Source organism: Corvus moneduloides, chromosome 1 (assembly GCF_009650955.1).
Source record: "Corvus moneduloides isolate bCorMon1 chromosome 1, bCorMon1.pri, whole genome shotgun sequence".
Classification (NCBI taxonomy): domain Eukaryota; kingdom Metazoa; phylum Chordata; class Aves; order Passeriformes; family Corvidae; genus Corvus; species Corvus moneduloides.
The window spans coordinates 2,436,667-2,461,960 of NC_045476.1; the positions used below are offsets into that span (position 1 = coordinate 2,436,667).

A 25,294-nucleotide genomic window follows, 5' to 3' on the forward strand; every position below is an offset into this window, starting at 1 on the left:
GGGCAGCAGGGGCCAAAAATACATCTTTTAGTAAAACCAAATTTTTCTTTCTTCTCTCCAACCACCCCAACTGTAGCCCCCATGTTCATGACCGAGCTCCAAAACCAAGAGGTCCAGGATGGGTACCCCGTGAGCTTTGACTGCATTGTCATTGGCAAACCCCTGCCCACGGTGCGCTGGTTCAAGGACGGCAAAGCTATTGAAGAAAATGACCACTACATGATCAATGAGGACCAGGAAGGCTGTCACCAGCTGATCATCACCGCCGTGGTCCCTACGGACATGGGTGTCTACCGGTGCCTCGCTGAGAACAACATGGGGGTGGCTTCAACCAAGGCTGAGCTTCGCGTGGAGTGTAAGTCTCAAAATCACTGTACAAAAACCAAGGAAAGGAGTTCTGCTGAGACCTGGTTAATTTTTTTTTTCCCCCAAGGAAAGAACCATCTACAGTTTAAACAAAAATGTGTTGGCCACAGAATTTTCGCTTGCAAATCTCTTGGGTTCAGCTGGGTTTTGCCAACTCCAAGGCGAAGTTCAGAGCAAAGCTTTTTGGGTGAACAGAGGTGTTTTCCCTAATCTAGGGACGTGTGGGATCCTGCTGCAGTACAATATAAAATCCACCTGCCAGTCACTCAAACTATAATCAGTAAGAAGTATTTAAGCAAGAAAAATAGTTTCAAGGCTCAGATTATTCAAAACATGTCTTTTTCTATTTAACAGTGACCAGCACAGACTACGAGACAGCAGCAGATGCAACAGAGACATCATCTTACTACAGTGCCAAGGAATATATTTCAAGGTAAAATATGGAACTCTGGCTCTAACCTCTGGCTTGGTGAGATCAGTCTGTGTATTTATGTCAGGCCTGGGTTTGCTGTGTCAAGCAGAGCCAGGTAAATGCCCTAAAGGAGCATCCAGCCCAGCTGAGATGCAATAAATGCAACAGCTGCACATTTGTCATGGGCAGCCTTGCTCTGGAGCCTTCAGGCAAGCCTGGATATTTCCTCATGGAATCACTCTGTTACTTTTAATGTCAGATGGTGCTGAATCTGCTCTCAGGGTGACAAAACCCACAGACTGAAGTAACCTAAAATAGGTCATTCTGATTCCTAACTCTTAACTGGCATCCTGATTTTCTTCTTTCTAATTCTAATTGTTGCTTAGCCGAGAACAGGAGGAATCCACCACCGAGGAGGAGCAGTTGCCCCAGATCTTTGATGAGCTTCATGATATTCATGTGGCACCTGGAGCATCACTGGCTAAATTTCACTTGAAGGTGAAAGGTGAGTGGATCCCACGATATTGCCAATTTTCCAGTTCTGATATCAGGTTGAAGTGCTGGACAGGGTTTTCCAAGGTGCTCTTTTTCTGCTGTGGCCCCAGTCTGAGCACCTTGCACCACATTTGCACAAACCAGCTGGGGAATGTGTTTGTGGTGCTGAACAGGGACTTTTGGAGCAGACTCAGGCAGATTAATTGCCTCATTTTATGTCCATATATCCAGGCACAATGACAGGCATATGCTTTTGAAAACTCAGTTATGAACTTCTCTGAGCACAGGAGCAATAAGGAAAAACAATCTTAATATTGACATCATTATTATCATTATCGCTACTAATAACTATCATTACATATTACATATATTTATATAACATAAAGAATTATATCTAGTATAATATATTAATAACAATCATAATATTCTTAACAAAAATAAAGTGAGAGTCTCCTTCATTCTCTTCAATAAATGAAACAGTCGTGGACTTGCCTTCCTCCATTAGGGAGTGGCTCCTACAACCTAAAAACTGCAAAAACATCCCTCTGGTGTTCACTCTGGTAGGGAGAGGTAGGGATTTTCCTGTTTTCTTCTGTTGCTCTCTATAAAAGTTATGAGAATTGATTTGCCTTCAACTTTTCTCCTTGTGAACCTTTCAAATCACACCTAAGTGTTGATTTTTCAACCTCCAAGGTGTTTGCACATGCAGACAATATGGGCAGTGCCAGAAACTGAGGAGACAGGAAAGAATTTTAACAGATAAACTGAATTTAATGCATTTTTAGGCATTCCCAATTGGTTAAACCCTTGAAACAGCAGCCCTGGGCAGAGCTGGAGATTCCTTCTCTCTGGTTCTGGAGGATCTGGCAGTTTGGAGATGCCCCCAAATCAGTGTTGCCAATGAATTTTGTTCTCTGTGTCTGTAACTGGTCCTTGCAGGGTACCCTCAGCCTCGTCTCTATTGGTTCAAAAATGGGCAGCCCCTAAAGGCCTCGGATCGTATCCTGAAAACTGACAGGCAGGAATTCCACTCCCTGGAAATCCGTGACGTCACCAAAGCAGACGCTGGCCAGTACCTGATATTTGTCATCAACTCTGCTGGTTCTGCGTATTCCTCAGCCAGGCTGGTAGTCAAAGGTGGGTATTGCTCTATTTCGGGCTATTCCAGTGGCTCTTACATTTTGTATAGTTATTTTTTACTGAGGAAACCTCCCAAGGTAACTCAAGCGAGGTGGGGAAGTCTGTAGGTAAAAGATGGTGTGCTTTACTCTTGGTTCACCTATAAACTTGTATAGGATTATATAGGTATATAAAGGTTTAAGAAGATGATGTTGTCACTTTTTTGTGGTCTGACTGTTGTCTCATAAATGTGAGTTTTATTCCTACCCATCCTCATTAACCTTAAAAGTTAATTTTATTAAAACTTAGGGACTCTTACAAATCACACCAATATTTCTGTGTAATATCTCCACTGGAGTCACATCAGGAGCTTTTTTTCTGCAACTCATGGACTGGAGGTTATTTGTATTTGTCATGTTGTTTTTTCTCCTTGTGTTCCAGATCCTTATGAGAAAGAAGAACCATCCAAAACAGGTGAGAGAAGCCACAGCAGGTGAGAACAGAACCCCCAGGAATTTTTCAGTCCAAACTCACTGTGCTTCATCAATAATATTATTTCCAGATTCCCATGAGCAGCTGATACCACCAAGATTCCTTGAAAGATTTACAAATAAAAAGGTGAAAAAGGGTGCAAGCATCACATTATCTGTGAAAGTTGAAGGTAAGTGAGCAAATACATCATCTCTCTGAATAACACTTGAAGTGTGTAACTTCACAATACATTCTTCTCTCTCTGCCCCAAGTCATTGTAACCTGATTTCCTGTATTTGAAGTCTGGGGTTCTACTCCCAATTTACATTTCTTACAAAGACACTTGACAGTAAAGCATCTTATTCAACTTCACCTCCATTTTTCTGTATGTAAAAATGGGGATAATGACTGTTGTGTGATGCATGTTGGCCATTAGTTGTATGATGATTGACAATTTCGGTTTTACAAGAAGATTTAATGTTCTTGTAAGAGTGCTGTAAAATGTTTTAGGCATCTTTATCGCATATTATGCTTGTTATTATTGGGAAAGTATCAAAAATTGGATCAAAACAGCATTTATTCACAGCAAGACTCATATTTTTAAGGAAGGAGCACAAATAGGAAGATTAAACTTCATTGCATCGGTTTTCCTTTAGGACATCCGCCGCCAACGATCACTTGGATGAAAGAAGAGTCTCGGGAAGACATCCTATGGATCAAACCAGACACTCCTGGGTATAAACTTGCCAGTTCCAACATGCACCACAGCCTGATCCTGTTGGATGTCAAGAAGAAGTACAGTGGAGCTTACACGTGCATCGCCACCAACAAGGCCGGCCAGTCCATCTGCACTGCCAACCTGGAAGTGGCTGATGGTAAATCTTTGCTACAACACAAACACTTTCTCTATATTTTCCTTTTATTCAGTGCCTAAGGGAAAAAACCAAGTGTGACTGGTAAGGAAATTAGGCAGTCACACCAAAAAAAAAGCACTTTCTCAAGAGTAGCCTTGATTTTGTTGTCTTGCAAATGGTTAAACTCTTTGCTTCTGTAATATTTTAGATTTCTGACTCTGTCTTGTATTAACAGCAGCATCTTTTTTGTATAAACAGAAGATAAATCTAAGGAACAACCAAATTAGGCACAAATTCTTAAAAATGAAAGAAAGACAATGAAAGTAACTTTGAGAAGTCACCTTCTGAAAAATTATTTTGAGTGCTTCACTCTGCTGAGATATTTTGGATTGTATTAGAGTAATTTGATTTTTGTAGCGCTTTCCAGGGCCTCTTTGGCACAATAAGAAGGGGGAAAAACAAATATATACTGGGAGGAGGGGCAGAGTTCTGAGGGATTCCAGTGTTCTGTTTTCCTTCCTTGCATCCCACATTTTTACTGTACCAAGAGCTGCAGGAGCATAACTTGAGCAGTGTGGAGAAATGGGGCAATTATCCATTTCCATGAGCAGGGCAAGGATTGGGAATATATCACAGGATTGGGAATATATATCCCACGTCAGGAGCTGCAGAAGTGCTCCCAGTAATCCACATCTAGAAAATGTACCTGCATTAAATACCTAAAAAAGGATATTCTGTGCCTTCTGTCCTCTAATGATAAACCCCACTCTTGCAGTGAAAGAGGCTGAAGTCCTGACCCAGGAGCGTGTGATGGTGTCAGAAGCCATCATGACCACCCTGGGGTAAGTGATTGGATGTGTGGGAGAAGGGGGGATGTGTTCCTCATTTAGCTCTCCTTACATCCATTTTATTGTGACTTTTAACTCCACTTTATTTTCTTTTTCAGAACTATTCAGTCCTCTGAAGGTAAGAGAAGCTGTTTTCGCTCTCTTCTTCCTGTCCTTCATATCTACAGCTGAGATTGTCCATGTATTTCATGTATCCACTTATTTTTGTCCAGTTTTTTGAAATTGTCTGGAATGTTGCAACTTTTCAGGACTGCTCTCTGTTCAAGAGTGAATTATTTGGATGAACTGAGAGCAAGCACAGTTTTAAAAATGGAGAAGGGAAGAAAATTAAACCTTCCTTCCACAGAAGCTTTTATTACTCAAAAAGAGATGAATTTCCAATGACACTGCCAGCTTAATAACAAATTCTCTCTTTTCCAGGAGACCTTGAAGCTGGCCGAGAGGGTGTGCCCAAAAGCCCTATTTCTTTATCTGATGTTGGCTCAGAAGAGTTCTTCCAGAAACTCACCTCACGTATCTCAGAAATGGTATCTGCAAAAATAACTCAGGGTAAGGAACCTGGAAAGCACAGTTTAAATAGTGTACAAAAAAACCCCAATCTCTTTCCTTAGGTGTTATTTAATTAGAAGTGAGATTTATGCAGCAGATTTTGAGACAGTAATTCTATATAAGCAAATGAACATTTGTCAATGCTTGGGGGTAAGAAATTTTAGTTAGAGTCCATCCAAACTGCACATCTCAGTCTAGAGTTTTGAACTAAAAAAGAAGTTATTACAATAAATCGTAAGAATATAAGCGTATTTTGCATTTCTTAGGTATTTTGATTCCTCAGGTATTCATCACTCCTAAATCAGAAAGCAATCCTGTTTTCTGTACTTCCCACATCTTTGAGTTTTAGCTCACGGCAGAATTTTAAAGTTAAATTAAGGCTGAAAACTCTGTGCGGAGCTGTGCAGTAATCCAGTGATTTGTTGAATTAAATGAAAAATCCTGGTTTGTGTCTACTCTGATTATCTTGTAGAAAAGTTTTGACTTGAAGCAAAAATAGAGGCATTATCTCTCCAACAAATATTCATGCAGTATAGAGGCCATACGTGCAGCAGGCAGGCAACATCATGTATTAAAACATCCAAATTATTGCTTAATCCTAAATTTCAATAGGAAATCACACTAAATATTACTGTGGATGCTCTTCCTAGGAGGAAAATAAATTATTATAGATTTGGTCCATGTTTAAACTGGAGATCCTCATTTCCCACTTTGCTGTTGCTCTGCTTTTCAGCTAAACTTCGAGTACCAGGTGCAGAAAGTGATGATGAGTCAAGAACTCCCTCTGCCTCTCCTCGCCACGGACGATCCAGACCTTCATCCATTGCTCAGGAGTCCTCCTCTGAATCTGAAGATGGGGATTCCAGAGGGGAGGTACGATGTCTTTACGGACAAGTTGGACACAAGGAGAAAACTAAACTTAGAATGACCAATCTGCTGTGGCTGAGAGATCTCCATCCCCTTTCGGGATGTAATTCAATTTTGTTGGTGTATTTAGTAGTTAAATTTTGTGTCTGTGATAGAGAGCACAGAGGATCAAATTCTGATGCTCACCCTGTGATCCTGAACAAGTCGTTCAAGTCAACATGGCCAAAATGTACCCATGACTTGGCACCTCTTGCTTTCATGGCTGAGCTTCAGAAACTCAGAGCTTGATTTTCTGTGGCCTTGGATAGAGTTGGCTGGAGGAATCTCGTTAGGAATCTTGTTCTTCTCAAGGGAAATGAAGAGCACAAAGTGACTGTGGTTTTGTGCCTGCAGATCTTTGATGTCTACATGGTCACTGCTGACTACGTGCCTGCGGCGCCGGACAGGGAGACCATCACCCTGAAGGAAGGACAATATGTGGAAGTCCTGGATTCAGCTCATCCTCTGAAATGGTTGGTCAGGACTAAACCCACGAAATCGAGTCCCTCTCGACAGGGTTGGGTGTCTCCAGCTTATCTGGACAAGAAATTAAAGGTGACTGATCATGTTTGGTTGTTTCTCGTTTAAAATTACTTGCTCCTGTTGCAGTTTAGAGGCATCACTTTTGCAAGGCGTGATGGATGAGGAGGTTGTTTAAGAGGCGTGTCACATGGTCAGAATTTTTCATGTTCTGATTAGACAATATTTCAGGTCTGTGCAGGGGTTTCTGGGTTGGAAAGACCTAAAAACTCCCCAGCACAAGAGAAATTCCACACTGGTTTAGGAATTGTGGAACAGGACTGTGAGCACATGAGGGATATTCCTCAGTATGTATAGATAAAAGCACTGTCCACTACCAAGAATTATTTTAATTTTTTTTCCTGATATTGTAGTTGTCACCAGAGTGGGGAACAACAGAAATTCCAGAGTTTCCTGGAGAGTTTGTTTCTGAAGATGAATACAAGAGGAAGCTAAGGTGAGCTTGTGTCATTTGGTATCTGCACCTTTGAGTTTTCCTGCCTTTTGAACCGCTTGTATTTTGTGATTGATTTCAGCCTAGGACAATTCCAGGCAATTGAGATCATAGAATCCTAAAATGGTTTGGGTTGGAAGGGACCTGAAATACCATCTGGTGTCAATGAGTCCCATGGGCAGGGACACCTTCCACTGGACACTTCTGTGCTCCATCCATCCATCCATCCATCCACCCCTCCCCAGAGGGGATCTTTCAATACATCCCAGGAGTCTGAGCATATATCTCTAGTTTATAGCCTAAAAGCCTCTCAAGGACAATGGTGATGATTTTTCTGTGATTTCTTTCTGCCTCTCTGTCTCCCCTTCAGTGTCCTCATTCAGGAGCTGTTGATCTCAGAGGAGGATTACATTCAGGATTTACAGTTCCTCCAGACTCATCACCTTAGGTACACTGAGACCTGTCCCAGTGTCCCAGGAGCTGTTGCCAGTCAGAAATCCACCATTTTCAGGAATATTGATGACATTGGTCGCTTCCATTCCAGGTGGGCATTCCCAAGTGCAGTCACTGGAGGCCAAAGAGTGACTCACATACAAGAGCCACATCATTATTATTATTATTATTACTACTTTTACTACTGTTATTATTATTATTATTGATGGAAAGCAATGGCAGTGCTGAGGTGTAAGAGAGCTGATGCTCCTTTCAGGAGGATAAATGATGGCATGGCTTAAATCACAGCACAGGGTTGGGACTTCCGTAATCCCCTTCAGAACTTCAAGGCTTCCTGTGTCCAGTTTATTTCTTACTCTTTTAAGTGAATTTAACTGAGAAACAGTGAATTATGTTAAAAAGGCAGCAAGATCTTACAGGCACTTCAGTGGTGTCTTCATAGAGACATTCATTCAGATAAAACTGATGTCAGCATCCAGGGATTTCCATCCAAGGTGGCCTTGGACGCTTCCAGGGATGGGGCAACCACAGCTTCTCTGGGAAATCTGTGCCAGGGCCTTACCACCCTCCCAGGGAAGAGTTCCTTCCTCGTATCCCATCTAACCCTGCCCTCTGTAAGCTGAAAGCCATTCCCTGTGTCCTGTCCTCCAGGCCCTTGTCCAAAGTCCCTACACACACATCCCAGCTAAGAGGGATGGCATTGTGCTGGGTGAAGAGGCACTGAGAAGTTTAATGCTAATGCAGCAGCATCCCTCATTTTTGCCCCCATCATTTCCCTTAGCCTGTGCTAGCCTGACATCTCCTGATTCAAAGTCTGTCGGCCTGGGCTGTGTTTTAGCCTCATTCCAGCACCTTCTCCTCAGATGTCCTTTTCTCCTGTCCCCACAGTGTCTTCCTCCGGAGCTTGCAGAGCTGTGACACTGATGATGACGTGGCCATGTGTTTCATCAAGCACGAAGCAGAGTTTAACAAGTACATCCAGTACCTGGTGGGAAGGGTACAGGCTGAGTCGATTGTGGTCAGCAAAGCTGTCCAGGATTTCTACAAGGTAAGGCAGGAGCCAAAGCACCCATGGAAAATTTATCCTGTAACCCACCGCATCAAGAGATGTAGTTATTAATCTCAAATGAGATCCTGAAAAGGATTATTAATAATCTTTTAGGAAATCTTTGCTAACTGTAATAATTTTTTGTTCATTGTCCAGATTTTCTGGGTAGATACAACCATAACGGGAATATATTTACATATGCTTATGCATTTATTAATAGTATAAAGATTATACAGATATGAATGTGGCTGTGCTTATGTAGTTGTAATTAAGGGATATTTTAGGGGTAACCACATTATAAGACCAAGGGAACTCACATAAATCATAAATATAGAGAAGCAAATCTTGTTTCTCTGCTCCAGGTGCTCAGGATTTTTTCTATTGCTCTTTATAACAGCCTTTCCTCATTATCCCATGTATTTTTTCAGAGATACACAGACGAATTTGTAACTAATGAAGATCCCTCACAGCCACTTATCCCACCACTGCAGCACTACCTGGAAAAACCCATAAACAGGATCCAGCAGTACCAGACAATAATCAAGGTAAAGAGATGTTGTTACAGGTTTATGTTCTGCTCTGTGCAGCTTGTACAGAAAAAGATTTTATTTCCTATTGGCTTCCTTCTGATGCAACTACAGTTGAAAGCTGCTTGAGTAAATAAGAAACTGATCATCACCAGTGGAAGTGTTTGATAAATAGTTTTGTAAATGTAAATCCAGGTAGAATTTCCTCAGCTCCAATCCCATAAAGTTTAGTGAGCTTTATCTTTAAATATATGTATAAAAATATATGTTAAAAATATATTGTATGTATAATATAATATATGAATATTATAGGATGACAGGTATGAATTTGCCTCAAACTCAGCAACATTTATGTTATAAAAATAAGCAGTTTCCAATGTCTAAGATATTGACTCTAGCACTTTTTTCCTTGTGTTTTATGCTGACATTACAGTAAGATGAAATTCTTGTTTAATGAAAAGCTTTGCCCCATTCTACCAGCCTGAAATCTTTCATCTCTCAGGCTTTTTTCATCTGTCCTACTGTCTTAGACCACTAGCAAAATTTATGAGCAGCATTTTAAACAGTATTTTCATGGGAAGTAGCACTGGGATATCCAGGAAAAAAACAATCATGGCAAAATATTTATGTACTCTAGTGTTGCATAAATGAGCAGTTTGAATAATCTGCAGAACTCTCTACTTTTGAACACAATCTTGCACACAAACACCAACATTTTTAAGGGTCTCTTGGAAGAGCAAAGGCATTTTCCACACCCTCATTGCTGAAAGAGAGGAACAGGAACAAATGTGAGAAAAACAGGGAAAATGCCATTTCACATTTTTTCCTGCCCCTCTTTTTATTGATCTAATATCAACCCAGTTCAGCACAGCCACATTGAATTCCTTGTCCTCTGGTGGTGTGAGGGTAAGCAGAAGAGAAATGCAATGAATAAATTTAGGATCACTTTGGAATTTTTGGTTTTCAACCACCAAAGCATATCTGGTGTTTGTTTCAACTTTGTTTAATAGCAACTTATGTAAGGAAAAGCCGCACTGGTCAGTCTTTGAGACTGCAGAATAGGTAACAAAGAAAAGACTTTGTTATCTAAGCAGTTTGTGGTGAAAAAATGGGATACAAGTTGCTCAGATGAAAGAGCCAGAGCAGATATTGAGGAACTCCTTGGCACTGAAGGAACTGCTTTTTTTCTCCCTGATTGACCACTAATATTTTCTTCATTCATCTACAGGAATTAATCCGAAACAAAGCCAGAAACAGCCAAAACTGCACTTTGCTGGAGCAGGCTTATGCCGTTGTGTCTGCCCTCACCCGAAGAGCAGAGAACAACCTCCACGTCTCACTCATTGAGAATTATCCAGGGACCTTGGAAAGCCTTGGGGAACCCATCCGGCAGGTAACTGGAATGTCCCAGTCAGTGCCAGATGTGCCTTCACTGGTTTCTAAGGAGACTTAATTCCTAGAAGAAAATCCTTTAGAAATTATGTCTGAAAGAAATGATTTGCTAATTTCACTTACTGCTGTCCAGAACTGGGTGGTCTGGCTCCACTAAGGTTTGAAACACAAGAGCATGGATGCTTCTGGAGTAATTCACACATAATGCAGTTATTTGCCTTTGTGACCTGCTCATCACACAGGAATAAATTGTTCTGGGCCCCCACATGATTTAAAACCGTGTTAACTCCTCCTCTCTCATTACTGGGCAGCAACACGGGGCAGCTCCTGAAATTACTGGCATCAACAGACACATGTCCTTCCCCAGCTTTATCCCATGAGCCAGGTGTGTGGTTTTTTTAGATGACCCAGCTATTAGGACACTTTAGTCTAGGGCTTCCAACACCCTCACTCCGATTCCTGTTTCTTTGTAGATTTACTGTGTCATACCAGGCAAGTCATTAATTGTGCCTGTTTGTACGCAGTGTTTTCCATGGGAATCACAGTGTATTGCTCAGTGGAGTTGTAAGGCTAAATTACAGTGACACTGTGGTGGGCATTCATCTCTCCACATTTAGGCATCAAAACGTGTCCAATTACACCCCTCAAGTGTCTACTTCTCCCTAGAGATGCCAGGGGAAACCCATGTCACTAATTGAGCTGTCTGTCTCTGAAGCTACCTGACATGAATGTCCTGCTCTGGTGAAGGTGACCAAATCATCATATAAAGTGTCTGTATAACACACACAATTTTCCTTTAGTGTTTCCAAGACCATTTCCACCTGACAAGGGCTCTCTATTTTTCTGGCATAAAATAATACCACTTAAATGACAATGTAATGACAACCACTGGCTGTGCCTGTGTCTGAGGAGTCACCTTTAGCATTAGAAACCATCTGCTGTGCTTTAATAAACCAGAGACACAGCAGGGGACGATGCAACAGGAAACATTTCTTATCTGGGCACTGAAAAATGGTGGTGAGACATAACTGTGGTAATTATTCCAGATGTATCACTACATGCTTTTCCTTCTTCTTCCTATCAGGGCCACTTCATTGTGTGGGAAGGAGCTCCAGGAGCTCGAATGGCATGGAAAGGACACAAAAGACAAGTTTTCCTCTTCAAAAATTATATTGTGATCTGCAAACCAAAGCGAGACACAAAGACAGACACCTACAGCTACATCTTCAAGAACATCATGAAGGTCTGATCACTTTCTCCTCGCATAAAGCATTTCTCTGTCAATTAGAACTTCACTTTTATATCCAGCTTGGACATTCCTCTAATCCTTCTGAGCTACTCCTTTGCTTCAAAAAGTCTTTGAAGCACAAGCAGAATCTACATTTATCCCAAAATATCTTTGTTAAACATGTCAGAAACATGTCAGAAACCATCAAGGTGGACTTTTACCACGCAGCAAGGAGATTGCAAGTACAAGAATTTATTTATCTCTGTTACCTCATTTAATTAATGTATTATAAACATATATAAACTTATAGCATAAACATATTATATTTATGTGGATTTTGCTGGCTAAAATATTTTCTTGCATTTGTAAATCTCTGGTTTTGGCAGTCAGTAATATCAGGAGTAAATTAAAAAGACTCTTATTTGCTAAATTCCATCGGGTTCTCTCCACTGGTTATGTCCTTTCCAGATACCAATTCCTGTTTTGAAATGGAAAAATTTAGAGGATTTGACTAACTCATCTTCAGACATTCAAGGTTAAAACTGCCAGAAACTGAGAAAAGTGTTCTCATAAGGCAGAAGACATTCAACTCCAATAAAAACCAGCCAACCAACCAAAAAACCCATGGAGTTCTTGACCAAGTCCAGCCAGGACCTTCTGAAAGTCCTTACCTCTGTCCTTATTCATATTCATTGGCAGATTTTATTTGCCAAGAAAAATAAAATGGAAACATTTCTATGCTTTGTCCAGAGAGTGCCTGTTCTCTATTTTTTTCGATGTTGTCCCTAATTGTGCTGTTCCTGGACCCAATGCTATAGGGGCAGTATGTTCCACCCTTGGGGTAACTTTTAATGCTGGACATTATTTTCCTGAAAAATTTATCACAGGAAAATGTCAGTTTGGTAACCAGAAAGTCAAATATAGCAGGGAAAATAATTCTCAAAGTAGCTCTGATTGCTCTTCAGCCAAAGCCGTGTTGTGCTGCTCATGCAATCTGAAAAATCTTTGAAGGAAGTGCACATTACCCCTTTTTGCTGTTGGGAATTCCTAAGAACACAGGATTTGTGGTGACTTTCTTGCCTTTCTGTCACTCAGCTGAACAACATAGACGTGAACGACCTGGTGGAAGGGGATGACCGGGCCTTTGAGATCTGGCACGAGCGGGAGGACCTGGTGCGCAAGTACCTCCTGCAGGCGCGAACCGTGAACATCAAGAACTCCTGGGTGAAGGAGATCCTGGGCATCCAGCAGCGGATCAGCGAGCCCATCTGGAGTAAGTGTGGCACAAGACAGCCCAAACCTCCTGGTTTGTTCCTGGATGGTCTCCTTGATTCAGGAAATCAGAAAAGAGGGATGTTTATGGTCATTAAATGGGGGAGCAGGTCCAGGGAGGGGATGTTGTCCCTCTGCTCTGTTCCTGTGGGATCCCACCTGCAGTGCCCTGTCCAGCTGTGGGGTGTCCAGTATAAAATGGACATGGAGCTGCTGCAGTGAGTCCAGAAGAGGCCACAAAGATGATCTGAGAGTTGAAACACCTCTCCTGGAGGAAAGGCAGGGAGAATTGGGGTTGTACCCTGATCCAGAGTCCTACACACCCCAGTATAAATCCCCCTGTGATTTCGTTGGGTTCCAGACCCTTTACTCGACTCCTGGCTTACATTGCTCTATCTTTGCCCCTGGGTTTGCTTTGGAATTTTGTCTGGTTATTCAGGCTTCATCATCCTCAGTGTCATTTGAGATTCTACCAATTTTCAATCCACAAAATCTATCAGCAGTGATATTAAATCTTTATTTTCCAAACAACAAATGGTGCCCATTACAGAGTAAATGTATTTGGTGTCTTAAAAGGTCCGAACAGGATTGGATTTAGTCCATATACACTGAAAACAAGTCTGGGCATTCCATTTTTGTGCCTTTAGTGAGGTGTTTTAATGAGGAAGACTATCAGAATAATTTTGCATGGTTTCATATAGTAGCAATGAGTTAAAATAGAAGTCCCTTAACAAAGGAATAGGTTGCCCAAAGCTGTGGCTGCCCCATCCCTGGAAGTGTCCAAGGCCAGGTTGGATGGGGCTTGAAGTAACCTGGGATAATGGAAGGTGTCCCTGCCCATGGGAGGGGGCGGAACAAGATGATCTTTGAGGTCCCTTCCAACACAAACCACAGTAGGATTCTGTGATTAAATGAAAGCATTGATTTCATTGTAAGGACACCAGCAGATTGCTGGTTGGGATATCCAGGCTGCATTTTATTTGAGGAATTATCTTAATGGTGACAGATGTGTGGTGTCTGAATAATGGATGTGCTTATTAAAATCATGGTCTAAAATAATTCCAGATCAGCAACAAATTCCTTTTTTTCATGTGGTCTCACCTTACAGCCAACAACAGACATATGACAGACTGAATTTAGTCTCAGGCAAGCAAGGACAGCCTGTCACCTGTAAAGTCCTGAGCTGCTAAAAATTCCTGTTCAGTTTTCCATTCTGAACCTCACAGATTTGCAAAAGTTATTCTTATCTCACTTAGCATCCCATGGACAGAGCCCCCTCCTCCAGCCTAACACACTTCCTCTGATGTTTCAGTCCCTCCAGACTTTGAGGAAGAACTGGCAGACTGCACAGCTGAGCTGGGAGAGACGGTCAAGCTGGCCTGCAAGGTGACAGGAGCTCCCAAGCCATCCATCAGCTGGTACAAAGGTATGAGCAGCAGGCATGAAATGCACCTTCCACATTTGTGCCTTGCCCATATTGCTGTGATAACTGGTCACAGGATAATCCAAGAGATGATGCCTTAGAGATATGCAAGTCTAGAGACTGTGTTTTTGGGCACTTTGGATGAGCTCCTTTGGCAGGAAAAGCAGAATTATGACTGCACAGAATGTACTCTGGGGTAATTTCACTTGTAAATGAGGATTGGTGATGTGCAAGGTCCTTCAACAGTACTTTGCCCTGCATGATGTTTTCTAGAGAGCTGGATGAAGATGAAGAGCTGATTCCTCAACTACCAACATCAGCTGCAATAATACAGCTCTCAGCCTTCTCAAGACAAAAAGCTGGGTGAAATTCCTAAGGGGGAAACTCTTGGTAAACTATTTAAAAATAAATAATTTCTCTTTCAGATGGAAAGCCCGTGGAGGTGGATCCCCATCACATTATAATAGAAGATCCTGATGGTTCCTGCACATTGATCTTGGACAACCTGACAGGGGTTGACACAGGACAGTACATGTGCTTTGCTTCCAGTCCTGCTGGGAATGCCAGCACCTTGGGAAAGATCCTTGTTCAAGGTAAAGTCCTGCAGAGATGCAGTATTTTAAAGGGGTCTGCTATGAAATACCTTAAACTCGAACTGGCCAGAGAGTGACCAGCAGGACCAGGGCAGTGCCCATCCCCTGTGCTGGCACTGCCGAGGCACCTTCAGTCTTGGGGTCAGTTTTGAGACTACCACAAGACAAACACTGAGGGGCTGGAGCGTGGCCAGGGAAGGGAACGGAGCTGGGAAGGGGCTGGAGCCCCAGGAGCGGCTGAGGGAGCTGGGAAAGGGGCTCAGGCTGGAGCAAAGGAGGCTCAGGGGGGACCCTGTGGCTCTGCACAAGTCCCTGACAGGAGGGGGCAGCCAGGGGGGTCGGGCTCTGCTCGCAGGGAACAGGGACAGGAGGAGAGGGAACGGCCTCAGGCTGGGCCAGGAGAGGTTTAAATTGGAGATTAGGGAAAATTTCTTCATCCAAAGTGTTGTCAACCACCAGAACAAACTTCTCAGGGAGCTGGTGGAGTCACCATCCCCAGAAGTGCTCAAAAAGAATGTAGATGTGGCGCTTGGAGATGTGGTTTATTGCTGGCCTTGGCAGTGCTGGGTTAATGGTTGGACTCGATGATCTTAGAGGTCTTTTCCAACCTAAATGATTAATGTTTCTATGATGTTACAAATATTAAGGCGTTCCAGAGGTTCTGTATAACAAATACTGGGTTATATTTATTAAAAAAATGATGTAAAGGTGCAGTCAACTGTTCTTAGGTCAAAAAATTTGGTCTTCAGTATCCTTTAGACCTAGTGAGAATTATCTGGTCAGGGACACGAACTTCTTATCTGTTCACATTTCCAGCTACCAGCTGCATTTCCCTTTGCTTTTTGCAGTGCCCCCACGGTTTGTGAACAAGGTCAGAAACGCTTATCTTGTCGAGGGTGAAGATGTCCAATTCACCTGCACTGTGGAAGGAGCACCCAGGCCTCAAATCAGGTCAGTCCTACAACTCACACGGCAACAAATCCTGGCTTCTTATTTTGCATGATCAGAAAAGTCCTTTTGAATTTACAACCCTTTCTTTACTGTGTCTTCTATCTCAACCTCATCCCAGTGCTGGCTCTTCATGATCCAGACATTCCTGAGATTCTCAGCAATTAATTCCAGCTGGAATTTGAAAAGAAATACCTACAGAGAGACTTTGGATATGACTGGGTCAGATTTACAGCCCTGACAACATTTCATCATTTCTTTATTCTCCCTGCCTTACAACTGACTTGATTTTATCAGCAAGCAGTTTGGGGTATTCAGACAAAAAGCTCAGGAAAAGCTCAGGAAATCTTGTCATAATTTAAAGCCCTTTTCCTGCACTGACTGAGGAGAATTCTTGGGAAGAATCTCACAAATGTGTGCAGTTTAATATCCAGGTGTGATCTACCTGCCTGCAGACCTCCCTTCCAGGGTCCAAATGTTTGTCTGAGGATTAATTCTTGAGTTGTTTGATGGATGGATCAGTGAGATGGGCATCTTTTGATGCTGCATAATTTTTCCTGGCTTATACTCCATGTTTTCCTGCTCAGATGGTACAAAGATGGGGTGCTGCTGAAGGACACCAGTAAATACCAGACTTTCAGTGAACCACGCAGTGGCATCGTAGTGCTGGTGGTCAAGAACCCTTCCAATGAAGACATGGGGCACTATGAATGTGAGGTAAGTTCAGAGAGATTTAAATATCTGCCATCTAAAATGATAGAGGCAGGAGAATTCATTTTACTGGGAGAGACCCATGGCTGAGTAATTGCTCATAAAACTATCATAGAAAGTCAGGCTTAACTAGATCTGGGTTGCAAATGTCCAAAAACTTCACAATATTCTGACCTGACAGTTTGGTGGTATAAATAAGAATTGATGGAGCTTGTTCTGAAGCTTAAACTCAGGTCCAGATCTCTAGAAGAAACTGTTAAAAAATTTTGGACCATTCTGATGTGACATTTTGTTTTTGGACTGTCTTTAAATTATGACTAAGAAACCCTCCAGAGCCAGAAGAAAGAAATTAAGTCTAAATATAAGGCTAAACCACTGAGATTCCTGTTTTGTTTAGCAAGCATATGTGGAAATACCTAATAAATTGTTAAAAATGTAAAATATTTTCTGAAAATTATTCATAGTCTATGCATTCATTGTAAAAGTAGTAAGTTCTGAGGGCCTGACAATAAAAGCAGTTGGTCTTGGCTTAGGAAATTAGTGTGAGTCAGCTGCTCCATGGTAAATGGTTCAGCCCACAGAAATATTTGGGATGCTTGATATACTTTAAAGAATTCTCCTGGAATTTTAGCAAAATCAGACTACCTTGCATTTGCCATTGACTAAGATCCCAAGGTCCAGTATTCCCTTGGTTGAGTAAAACTCAGTAATTATTGGGCAATAAACAAAAAAACCCTCTTTAATGATCATTAAGGGCACATAGCAGGACTCTGTGCCTGTTGGCAGAGACAGGGCTACTTCAGGCCCAAGCCACAGGCTGCAGAGCAAACACCAAACAATTGAGTAAATAAGTTTGCTGATGTGCTGTAACTTGTCTGTGCGAGTAATTTTTGGTAAAATACCATGAACACCATTGAGCAGCAAAGTGTCCCTTCAAACTGCAGCCTGGTACTGGGGTCACACCTTCACCCATTTCTGCTGGCATTGAATTTTCAAGGTAGCACAGGCAGGTTTTCATCGTGACAAAACGTCCTGTGTTTCATTTGGCACTGCACGATTCTCTTCAGCTGATGAACAGGTTAGGGTCTGCCAAAAGTGGAGCAGAGCTTTACCACCACAGCGCCGCAGCCCTGACCCAGGAGAGGAGAGGAGACCAAGCCATCAGCATCGAAGGTACGACCCCTGCCCAGCTCCGTACGTACGCCAGCCAGTTGCCCTAAAAACACCTCTCTGAGGATCCCATATCTTTGCCATCTTATCCATGTTGGTTGTTGGTGTCCATGTATCTGTACGTCTCTGGAGATGTGCATGGGCAGAGGGCAGCTCAGCTCTGTGCCCATCACCATCTGTTGATTTCCAAGCCTGGCAAATCAACTTCATATAATGCTCATAAAGGCATTATATGAAAAAGGAGGAGCAAATGAAGGGTTTGTCACACCACCACTAGTGCAAAAAAAAGAATATATATTATATATATTGTTGGAATACTTGAAAATGTGTGTCAGCCTGGCAGAAGTGTTACAGGGGCCACTTGAGTAATGCTGGATGCACAATGTGATAGTTCCTGAAATACCACCGAAGGACATTGGGAATGCCTGAGAAAGCAGAACTGACAGCAGTATATCTTGAGCAATGTTTAGTTCATCCATTATTTAGGACTGTACAGGGATAGTCACAGAGTCTGTTCCTTTTTTTTCTGCCAGTTTCTGGATTGGTAGGGCGATAAGAATTGATTTTACACCCGTCCAAATACGCATCTCTTTCTTAGCAACTTCAGGCATTACTGCCTAAAGTTCCCTGCATATCCAAGGACTTCCACATGCCATGTGTTAGACAGTGCTTGCTGTAAACCCATCACAGCCCAGTTTAAATCCATGGCTACATCTACCTAGGGAACATTTCCTGGCTTAGGGAATTGGTTCTTTGTACCTCCTGTAAGTGTCCTTGTCTGGCTGAGCCTGGCCCAGCCAGTCCTGTCTCTCTTGAACAGTTCCCAGTGGCAGCTCAGGAGATGATACAGCCAAGGGACCACCTTTAATAGTTAATGGACAAATTTGGAGGGCAAGAGAGGGGACTGGGATAGGCACAGGCCTTTCCATGCCAGCAACCCTTGGTTTCATAGGCCTCTCCCAGATGTTGTTGGTGGAGACACGGTCAACAAAAGCCAGAATTTTGCCAACAGCTGTAGGACCTTCTTTCCTCATCTTTGGATGAGTTTCCACACCGTCTTGTGATAATAAAAGGAGTTCAAGTGCATGTTTGAAAGGGTGCAATTGGCATTATCAGCATCCACTAAGATGAAACAGTTCTTCTGAGTCGTGAAGCTGCTGGGCAGAAAATGCTGGAGTCTGGAAAAATATTCAGGGATAAATGATCCTCTACTCATAATTTTTCATCATTTTCTAGAGTCCTCTGCTGTTGGCCCTGTCTGAGACAAGGCCCTGGTCTGGCTGGACCTTTGGACCAGCCCTCTGTAGACACAAATATTGTGACATCATGGTAAGAGGATTCAGCCACAATAAGCTACTAAGATTAGCATCCTGATCTATGGACTTTCTTGACTTCATTTTAAACATGTTTTCCTTTCCCAGAGTCCCATCAAAAAGCATTACAGGGAGGATGCTGTAAGTGTAGAAACACTATAATTTTTTCAGCAAAATAAACCTTCAAGTACTTGAATTCTTTGTCTTTTCTATGCCCTGGAGAGAGAAAAGTAAGTTGTGTGCAGGATGTAGAAGAACACAAATAAATTCCTGTCAGGGTGGTGTATCTTGATGAAGTTCCCTTCAGGCAGATGTTATAGCAAACAAAGATTGTTAAAACTGTTAGGAGCATTTTCAGCTCTGGGGATTGCAAATGTGTGTGTTCAGCCCCAAGTTTCTCATCTGCTGTTATCATAAACAACAACAACAACAAAAAAATTGTGAGCTTGGTTAAAGAAATATAATTGGAGTTTGCCTGGAAGCTTCAGAAATGTCATGAAATAGGTTTGTTCTGTGATGTGCAATTGCTTGGACCTAGTAATAGGGAAGAAAATAGATCCCTGAGTCATCTCCAGGCAGAAACAGAGGGAGAGCTGCTTCAGGCCAGTGGAGAAAATAGGCTCATCCATGGAGCAAGAGGATTGCTGTGAGCAGAATCGCACCAGGGATGAATTTGGCATAATGCACTTGACCAAGGAGGGAATTCATTGTTTTCTTGAGAATCAATAACCAGCCTTGATCTGCCTGGGGAAAAATCAGGTTCATCTGGCAAAGAACTGGAGGACAGGTGGATCTCATGAAGGCTATCCCTTTCCATCCTCACAATCCTTCCTATTTGTGAAAATGGGATTACTTGTAACTTCACCAAGAGGACAACATTGCTGCTCTCACAACAGGAAATAGATACCGTGTCTGCTTCCTGGCTCACCTGCACCCTGGGTCTGAGTTTTACCTGATTTATCTCTGTTTCTGTGAAATGACCATTGTCTGAGTCTCATGAGGCAGCCTAGGGGCAATTATTTTAGTTTTTATCCTCCTGCCTTTCTGTACTGTTTATTCTGCTGAACCAAACCCGCGGTTTGGGATACCATTAGTCCAGTGGTTTATGAGCCCTGACCTGCAGCTGGTGATGGTCCACAGTCCAAGACCATGGGTATCAAAACCAAAATTCTTGTCATTGGGTTTAAATTCACACTGTTGGAGTTTGTAGATCCCTTGGATGGACCAAATCCAAAAAGGATGGAAACCACTGGACTAAGGGATCCCGTGTGAGCTGAGATCTGCCTTCAGCCACACCTGGTCACTGCACTGAAGTCAATGGGAAGTTGCTTTAAAAAATCCTCTTTCTGTGGATATTGGAAGAATTTGAGACACTTTTTAAAAAGTGTAACTGAAAGAAGATCCTTCTCTTTGACTTCCAGTTGACTGTGTCTGCTTTGCACCTTGCTGCTTAACCTGCACACGGCACACCTGGGCTGATGTGCTCTGGCATGTTCTGGTGTGATTCATCCATCCAGGCTCACTAACTTGATTATTTGTTAAGAAAAGCAAAGCCCAGTGCCTTTGAAAGGTGTTGCAATTCCACATGGGTGGGCAGGTCAGGACCTAGAACAACACAGTCAATACAAGGGGAGGAGTCAGGTACAGGAGTGGAGATGAAGCCATAAATAAAAATTCCCAAAGCAGCTACACCAGGCAACAAGAATTCCTTCACAAATTTGCCTTAGATTTCCTGCAGAGCCTTGGGCAGGTTCTTCAGTTGCCGTGTAGCAGCCACCTTGTTAAAAACCAGCAAAATATATTGAAGCTCTTAGCTGGAAGATTGCTTTAAAACCCAGAGGAGCATTGGATCTCTTAGTGTTACTGAAGAAATAGGGCACAGGAGTTTGTCCCCTGACCATCTGGATGTTCCCTGATTAGGGTGATGATTAGGGCATTTACCTCATTATTTTTATTTGGCTGTCACCATGGTTTAGTCTCAATTTTTGGCCTGCCCACAGGGTTTTCAGTGCAAATTCAGGAGAGCCCCATCTGCCTTTACAGCTGTCAGTCACTGCAGGAGTGAGGCCTTTTGGATTATTTGGGGGTTTTGCTGGTTTGGGGTTTTTTTTTTGAGAGAGATCCCAAAATGCTTCATTCATATAATTTAAAAAATTGTTATATCTATGAATTAAGCCACCAACCCTGGAGGGACTTCAAAGATCTGTGGATGTGGCACTTAGGGACAGCATTTAGTGGTGAATGTGGAAGTGCTGCCTTAGCAGTTGGATTCAATGATCCTAAGGGTCTTTTCCAACCTCAGTGATTGTATGAATTGCTCATTTTAGGATTCGTTTTAGCAGTTCTTGCCAGGTTTTGCAGTCTCCAAAGTGTAGCAGAAGGAAGTGAAAATAGAGCAGTGCTCCCGTGGCTCATGTCAGCAGCGTGAACTGGGCAGGAAAAATAGGTTTGAGCTCCTGTGAGTGGAGAAAAGAGACTTAAAAATTGTAAAAAAGGCCATAAATTACCTTCCATCCATTCAGAGCAAGGAGAACTCACTGATCCTCAATGTTCCATCACTTGTAAGGCAATGTTTTAATCTATTAACCAAAGAGATGTCTGGTCCTATAAAAGCACTGGCTGTCCCTAATGCTTACAGCTTTTAACCTGCTTATCAGGGGCTCCTGCTTTGCAAAGCTGTTTGCCTAAAATGCTCTTGAAAAGTTGAAATGATCCATCCGGCGCTAAAAACGGATGCAGAATATTTTCCTCTCGGGGGAAAAACAACAGCAAAAAAAAAAAAAAAAAACCAAACCAAAACTATAACAAAAAAAAGAAACCCAAATTCTCTCATCCTACTTTCGTGTGGTTCTATCCTTCAATATAGGATTGCTCAAATCCTCCCTCACACCTCGGACAGCACATATACAATTTATTGTGTGCCATTTTCAGCTTTCTCATCCCAGGCCTGCTGAACTTTTGAATATTGAATCTCTTTGACATCCACTACGAATAGAAATATCACAGTTGGTGTCCTTTGGGAGGACTGCAAGAACAGACATTCATAGAGCAACCACTGAAGAGACTTTTTCTTACAGACATTGTGAGATTTCATTGATTTGTTCAATTTTTTAGTTTATATTACTTAATTCTTGTCTAAAGACAGTTGCTGCTAAAATAATTGTATAAAACACCTATTTTCAGGTGTATAATCCAATTAAGTAATAGCTGTTTCCCTCAGAACACCAGTATTTTTACTCAGATATTCACTGCATATGGATTAATCTCATATTATTTAATAAGATTTTCTAAAAGTTATTTGAAAATTGCAGAATAGTGATTTAAAAAATCAGTGAAAATCTCTAACCTGAGTGTAATAGTTTGAGCACTCAGTTCATCTGCCATCACTGTATATTTATCATTCCACCATTTAAAACAAGGTTTGAGTTATTAAAAAAAAAATAATTAATTAAGGGCAGGTAAATTGTTTTATTGTAATTGTGTCCAGGGATAAATATTTGAAAATAATTTTGCTCTTTACTTACCCTGTTAGTGTAAACTCAAATTTCCAAACAAATTCTGTTTACACTCACCCAGTTCTGCAGTAACTCCTTTGAATCTCTGGGAAATGATTCCAGATTTTTACAGGCATAAACAAGAGAAGGCTCTGCAAGTACACCCATGAGCTCTAGGTCAGATATTAACATCAATATTTGCACAAAATTCTTTTTCATTATGGTCAAATTTGTGTTTTTACCTGAGGCAGGGAAGAGCCCTTGGAAGTGAAGTGGAAGGAAAATTAAGTTAAAGTATTCCATTTAATATTGTAAATGTATTTTTAATTTTCAGTCAATGCAGGTTTGGGGGCACCAATTGAAAACATCAGCACTAATCATCAGTTATTTAACAAATAATACAGACACTCCAAATTCCCTGGGCAAGAACTGTTTGTGATTTTATAGATCTTTTTAAGTGGCAGTTCACTTAAATTGCATCAAGTGAAAATTACCAGAGCTTATTTATTATAGGCTGGCTGGAGAACTGAAAACCAATTGCTGGAGATTAAATTATGGGTTTTTTTTAGATCTTTTGTGAGTTTATTCAATGAAAAGTGGGGCTTGCTGTTGGGGTTTTTCTAGATCTCAAATAGGTTCAGCAGTTCAGGGTGTGCTCAAAGCAGTGTGGTTCAAACAGTGCCTTAATTTTATTCCAGTGGATAGGGTGGGAAACCTGCTGAAAATCTCAGTTAGTTCTTCAAATGGTATCTTTCTACTTTTTAAAAATGTCAGTTTTAGGAAATACTTGCAACCCTATGAAATCATTACTTTTGATCTTGATAGGCATCAACAGCTTCCAGTTGGTTACGGGAGAAGGGTCAGGAAAAATCACAAATTAGAGCAAAAAAAAGAGATGGAGCAGACACAGGGCTCTCCTGGGCTTCCTGGGATTTGGGGGCTTTTTTGATGCTGATGATAATGATTTTAATGATTTTCATTGTTATCAGTTTGGATTTTGCATCCAGTCCACAAAAACTTGGCCACAATTCAGTGTTTGGGGAGACTCTTTTTTTCTAGGAAGTGAAATCACAGTTTCAAGAATTTCAGCTCTCCAGGATTTTCCAGATCGAGGCACTTTCAGGTTTCTGACACCATCACTACCTTATTATACAATAAAAAAAGTTAAATAAGGACTTTGTTTTCTAGCTTTGACCTGCCAAACAAAAATGGTAGAATAAACAGCTTTTGCCAAATTGTTCTCCACAAAATATTTAATTTCAAATCTAAACATTCAGAGAGCATTCTGAATTCTCATTCCTTGTCAGAAACACTAAAGATGATGCTGGAAATAACCACAGAAAGCATGGATGGGATGGTACAGTTGGTTATTTTTCACTCCAGTTTATGTTGATGATCTGAGCAAAGATAATTTAATCATTTCAGCTTTTGCCTTTCTTTAACCCCATGCTGTTCATACTGTTCTCTTTGTAGTCACTGAACAAGAGACTAAAGTGCCCAAGAAAACCATCATCATGTAAGTGCTGATTTTTTTTTTTTTTTTTTTTTTTTTTTTGGGTAACATTTGTGGTTTTTTGCCTTGCTGCCTCTGCATGATCCAGTAACAAGCTTGTGTTCATTGGCTATGCAAGTGTGTTCATTCCCAGCCCGCCAGATCCCACGGAATTCTGTGCCATGTGAAGTGTTCGCCTCAAAAAAAAGTCCTTCTGTTCTTTTCCAAAAATAGCAGCACTGGTGTTAGGCACAGCCTCTGGGGCAGTTATTTTATGATATTACACATGGAAAAATATTCCCCTGAGCACTGATAGAGTTGCACAAGAGCTCGGGAAGGTGGAGTCTGACTCTCAGTGTTGAATGAAACCAGCTTTGAAAGCTGTCTGCCTGAAAATGTCTACAAATTTAACAAATATCTCAGAGCCTACAGTGATTTCTTCTGGCTTTCTGTTTTTAATTATTCAGGAAAGCCTTGTATGATGAAGCAGAAGATGATGAGTATTTTTATCCCCTTCTGTCTCTATATTTCTAATATAAATATTTGTCCTGATAACTTGGTCTTTTTGGGTATTTTGAGCCTGGTTTATACTGGATGCCTATAAAACTACAAAGATTAATTGCTGCAAAAGCAGTATTTTCTCAGCCATATGTAGCCTAGAAGCTTAGTAGCCATTAAAATCTTAATTCATCTTCTTAAGTACCATAAAGAAATACATAATGAAATTGTTTCATGTGCTGGAAGGGGGACACCGGCCTGTGACAGGATTTCAGAGCATCTCCAAGCTACTCAAACCATGTCCTGAGGGCAGTAAGCAGTTATACAATGGATATTTTGGGGAAATGCCTTCCCTCAACAGCTGTACTATTGCTAAAGTCTGTCCTTGATTTGGGACAGGAGGCTTAAGTTGAGGTATTTTATTTTTGTTAGACATAAAATTGCAACTAAAGGACTGTTAAGAGTTGCTCACCTTTTATCCCTTTTATTACTTTCTGTGAGGATTATTCCTTTAGATCCATGCACTTGGCCCATTTGGAGGCAGTGGTTTATTAATTGTCCCCCCTCCCAGAAGTTTCTACCTGGATGAGGCAGAGAGCAGACAGGAGAGGCAGGAAGGGGCTCTGCCTTTTCCCCTCTCTCTTGCACGTGAGCTCAGGTAAATGTCCAGTCATTAGACCCTTTTCATCCTGCAAAGACCAGAAAAGTAAAGTGTTTTTACCTGTACTGCCTCAAGGAC

At 41.6% G+C, this 25,294-nt stretch overlaps 1 protein-coding gene across 1 annotated transcript in view; it reads left to right on the forward strand.

Annotated features, from left to right (window-relative positions):
- OBSCN (obscurin, cytoskeletal calmodulin and titin-interacting RhoGEF) overlaps nt 1-25,294 on the forward strand; it is a 142,241-nt gene that overhangs the window by 110,263 nt on the left and 6,684 nt on the right. The window contains exons 69-93 of the mRNA XM_032133486.1: nt 77-355; nt 721-799; nt 1,165-1,283; nt 2,213-2,410; nt 2,834-2,866; nt 2,955-3,053; nt 3,520-3,738; nt 4,493-4,559; nt 4,664-4,683; nt 4,986-5,114; nt 5,848-5,987; nt 6,375-6,575; nt 6,914-6,996; nt 7,364-7,537; nt 8,335-8,494; nt 8,923-9,039; nt 10,250-10,414; nt 11,498-11,656; nt 12,737-12,914; nt 14,226-14,339; nt 14,762-14,929; nt 15,778-15,880; nt 16,465-16,594; nt 17,656-17,761; nt 24,039-24,081. Coding sequence (XP_031989377.1) covers nt 77-355; nt 721-799; nt 1,165-1,283; nt 2,213-2,410; nt 2,834-2,866; nt 2,955-3,053; nt 3,520-3,738; nt 4,493-4,559; nt 4,664-4,683; nt 4,986-5,114; nt 5,848-5,987; nt 6,375-6,575; nt 6,914-6,996; nt 7,364-7,537; nt 8,335-8,494; nt 8,923-9,039; nt 10,250-10,414; nt 11,498-11,656; nt 12,737-12,914; nt 14,226-14,339; nt 14,762-14,929; nt 15,778-15,880; nt 16,465-16,594; nt 17,656-17,761; nt 24,039-24,081 — 3,283 coding nt within the window. The remainder of the gene's footprint in view (nt 1-76; nt 356-720; nt 800-1,164; nt 1,284-2,212; nt 2,411-2,833; nt 2,867-2,954; nt 3,054-3,519; nt 3,739-4,492; nt 4,560-4,663; nt 4,684-4,985; nt 5,115-5,847; nt 5,988-6,374; nt 6,576-6,913; nt 6,997-7,363; nt 7,538-8,334; nt 8,495-8,922; nt 9,040-10,249; nt 10,415-11,497; nt 11,657-12,736; nt 12,915-14,225; nt 14,340-14,761; nt 14,930-15,777; nt 15,881-16,464; nt 16,595-17,655; nt 17,762-24,038; nt 24,082-25,294) is intronic.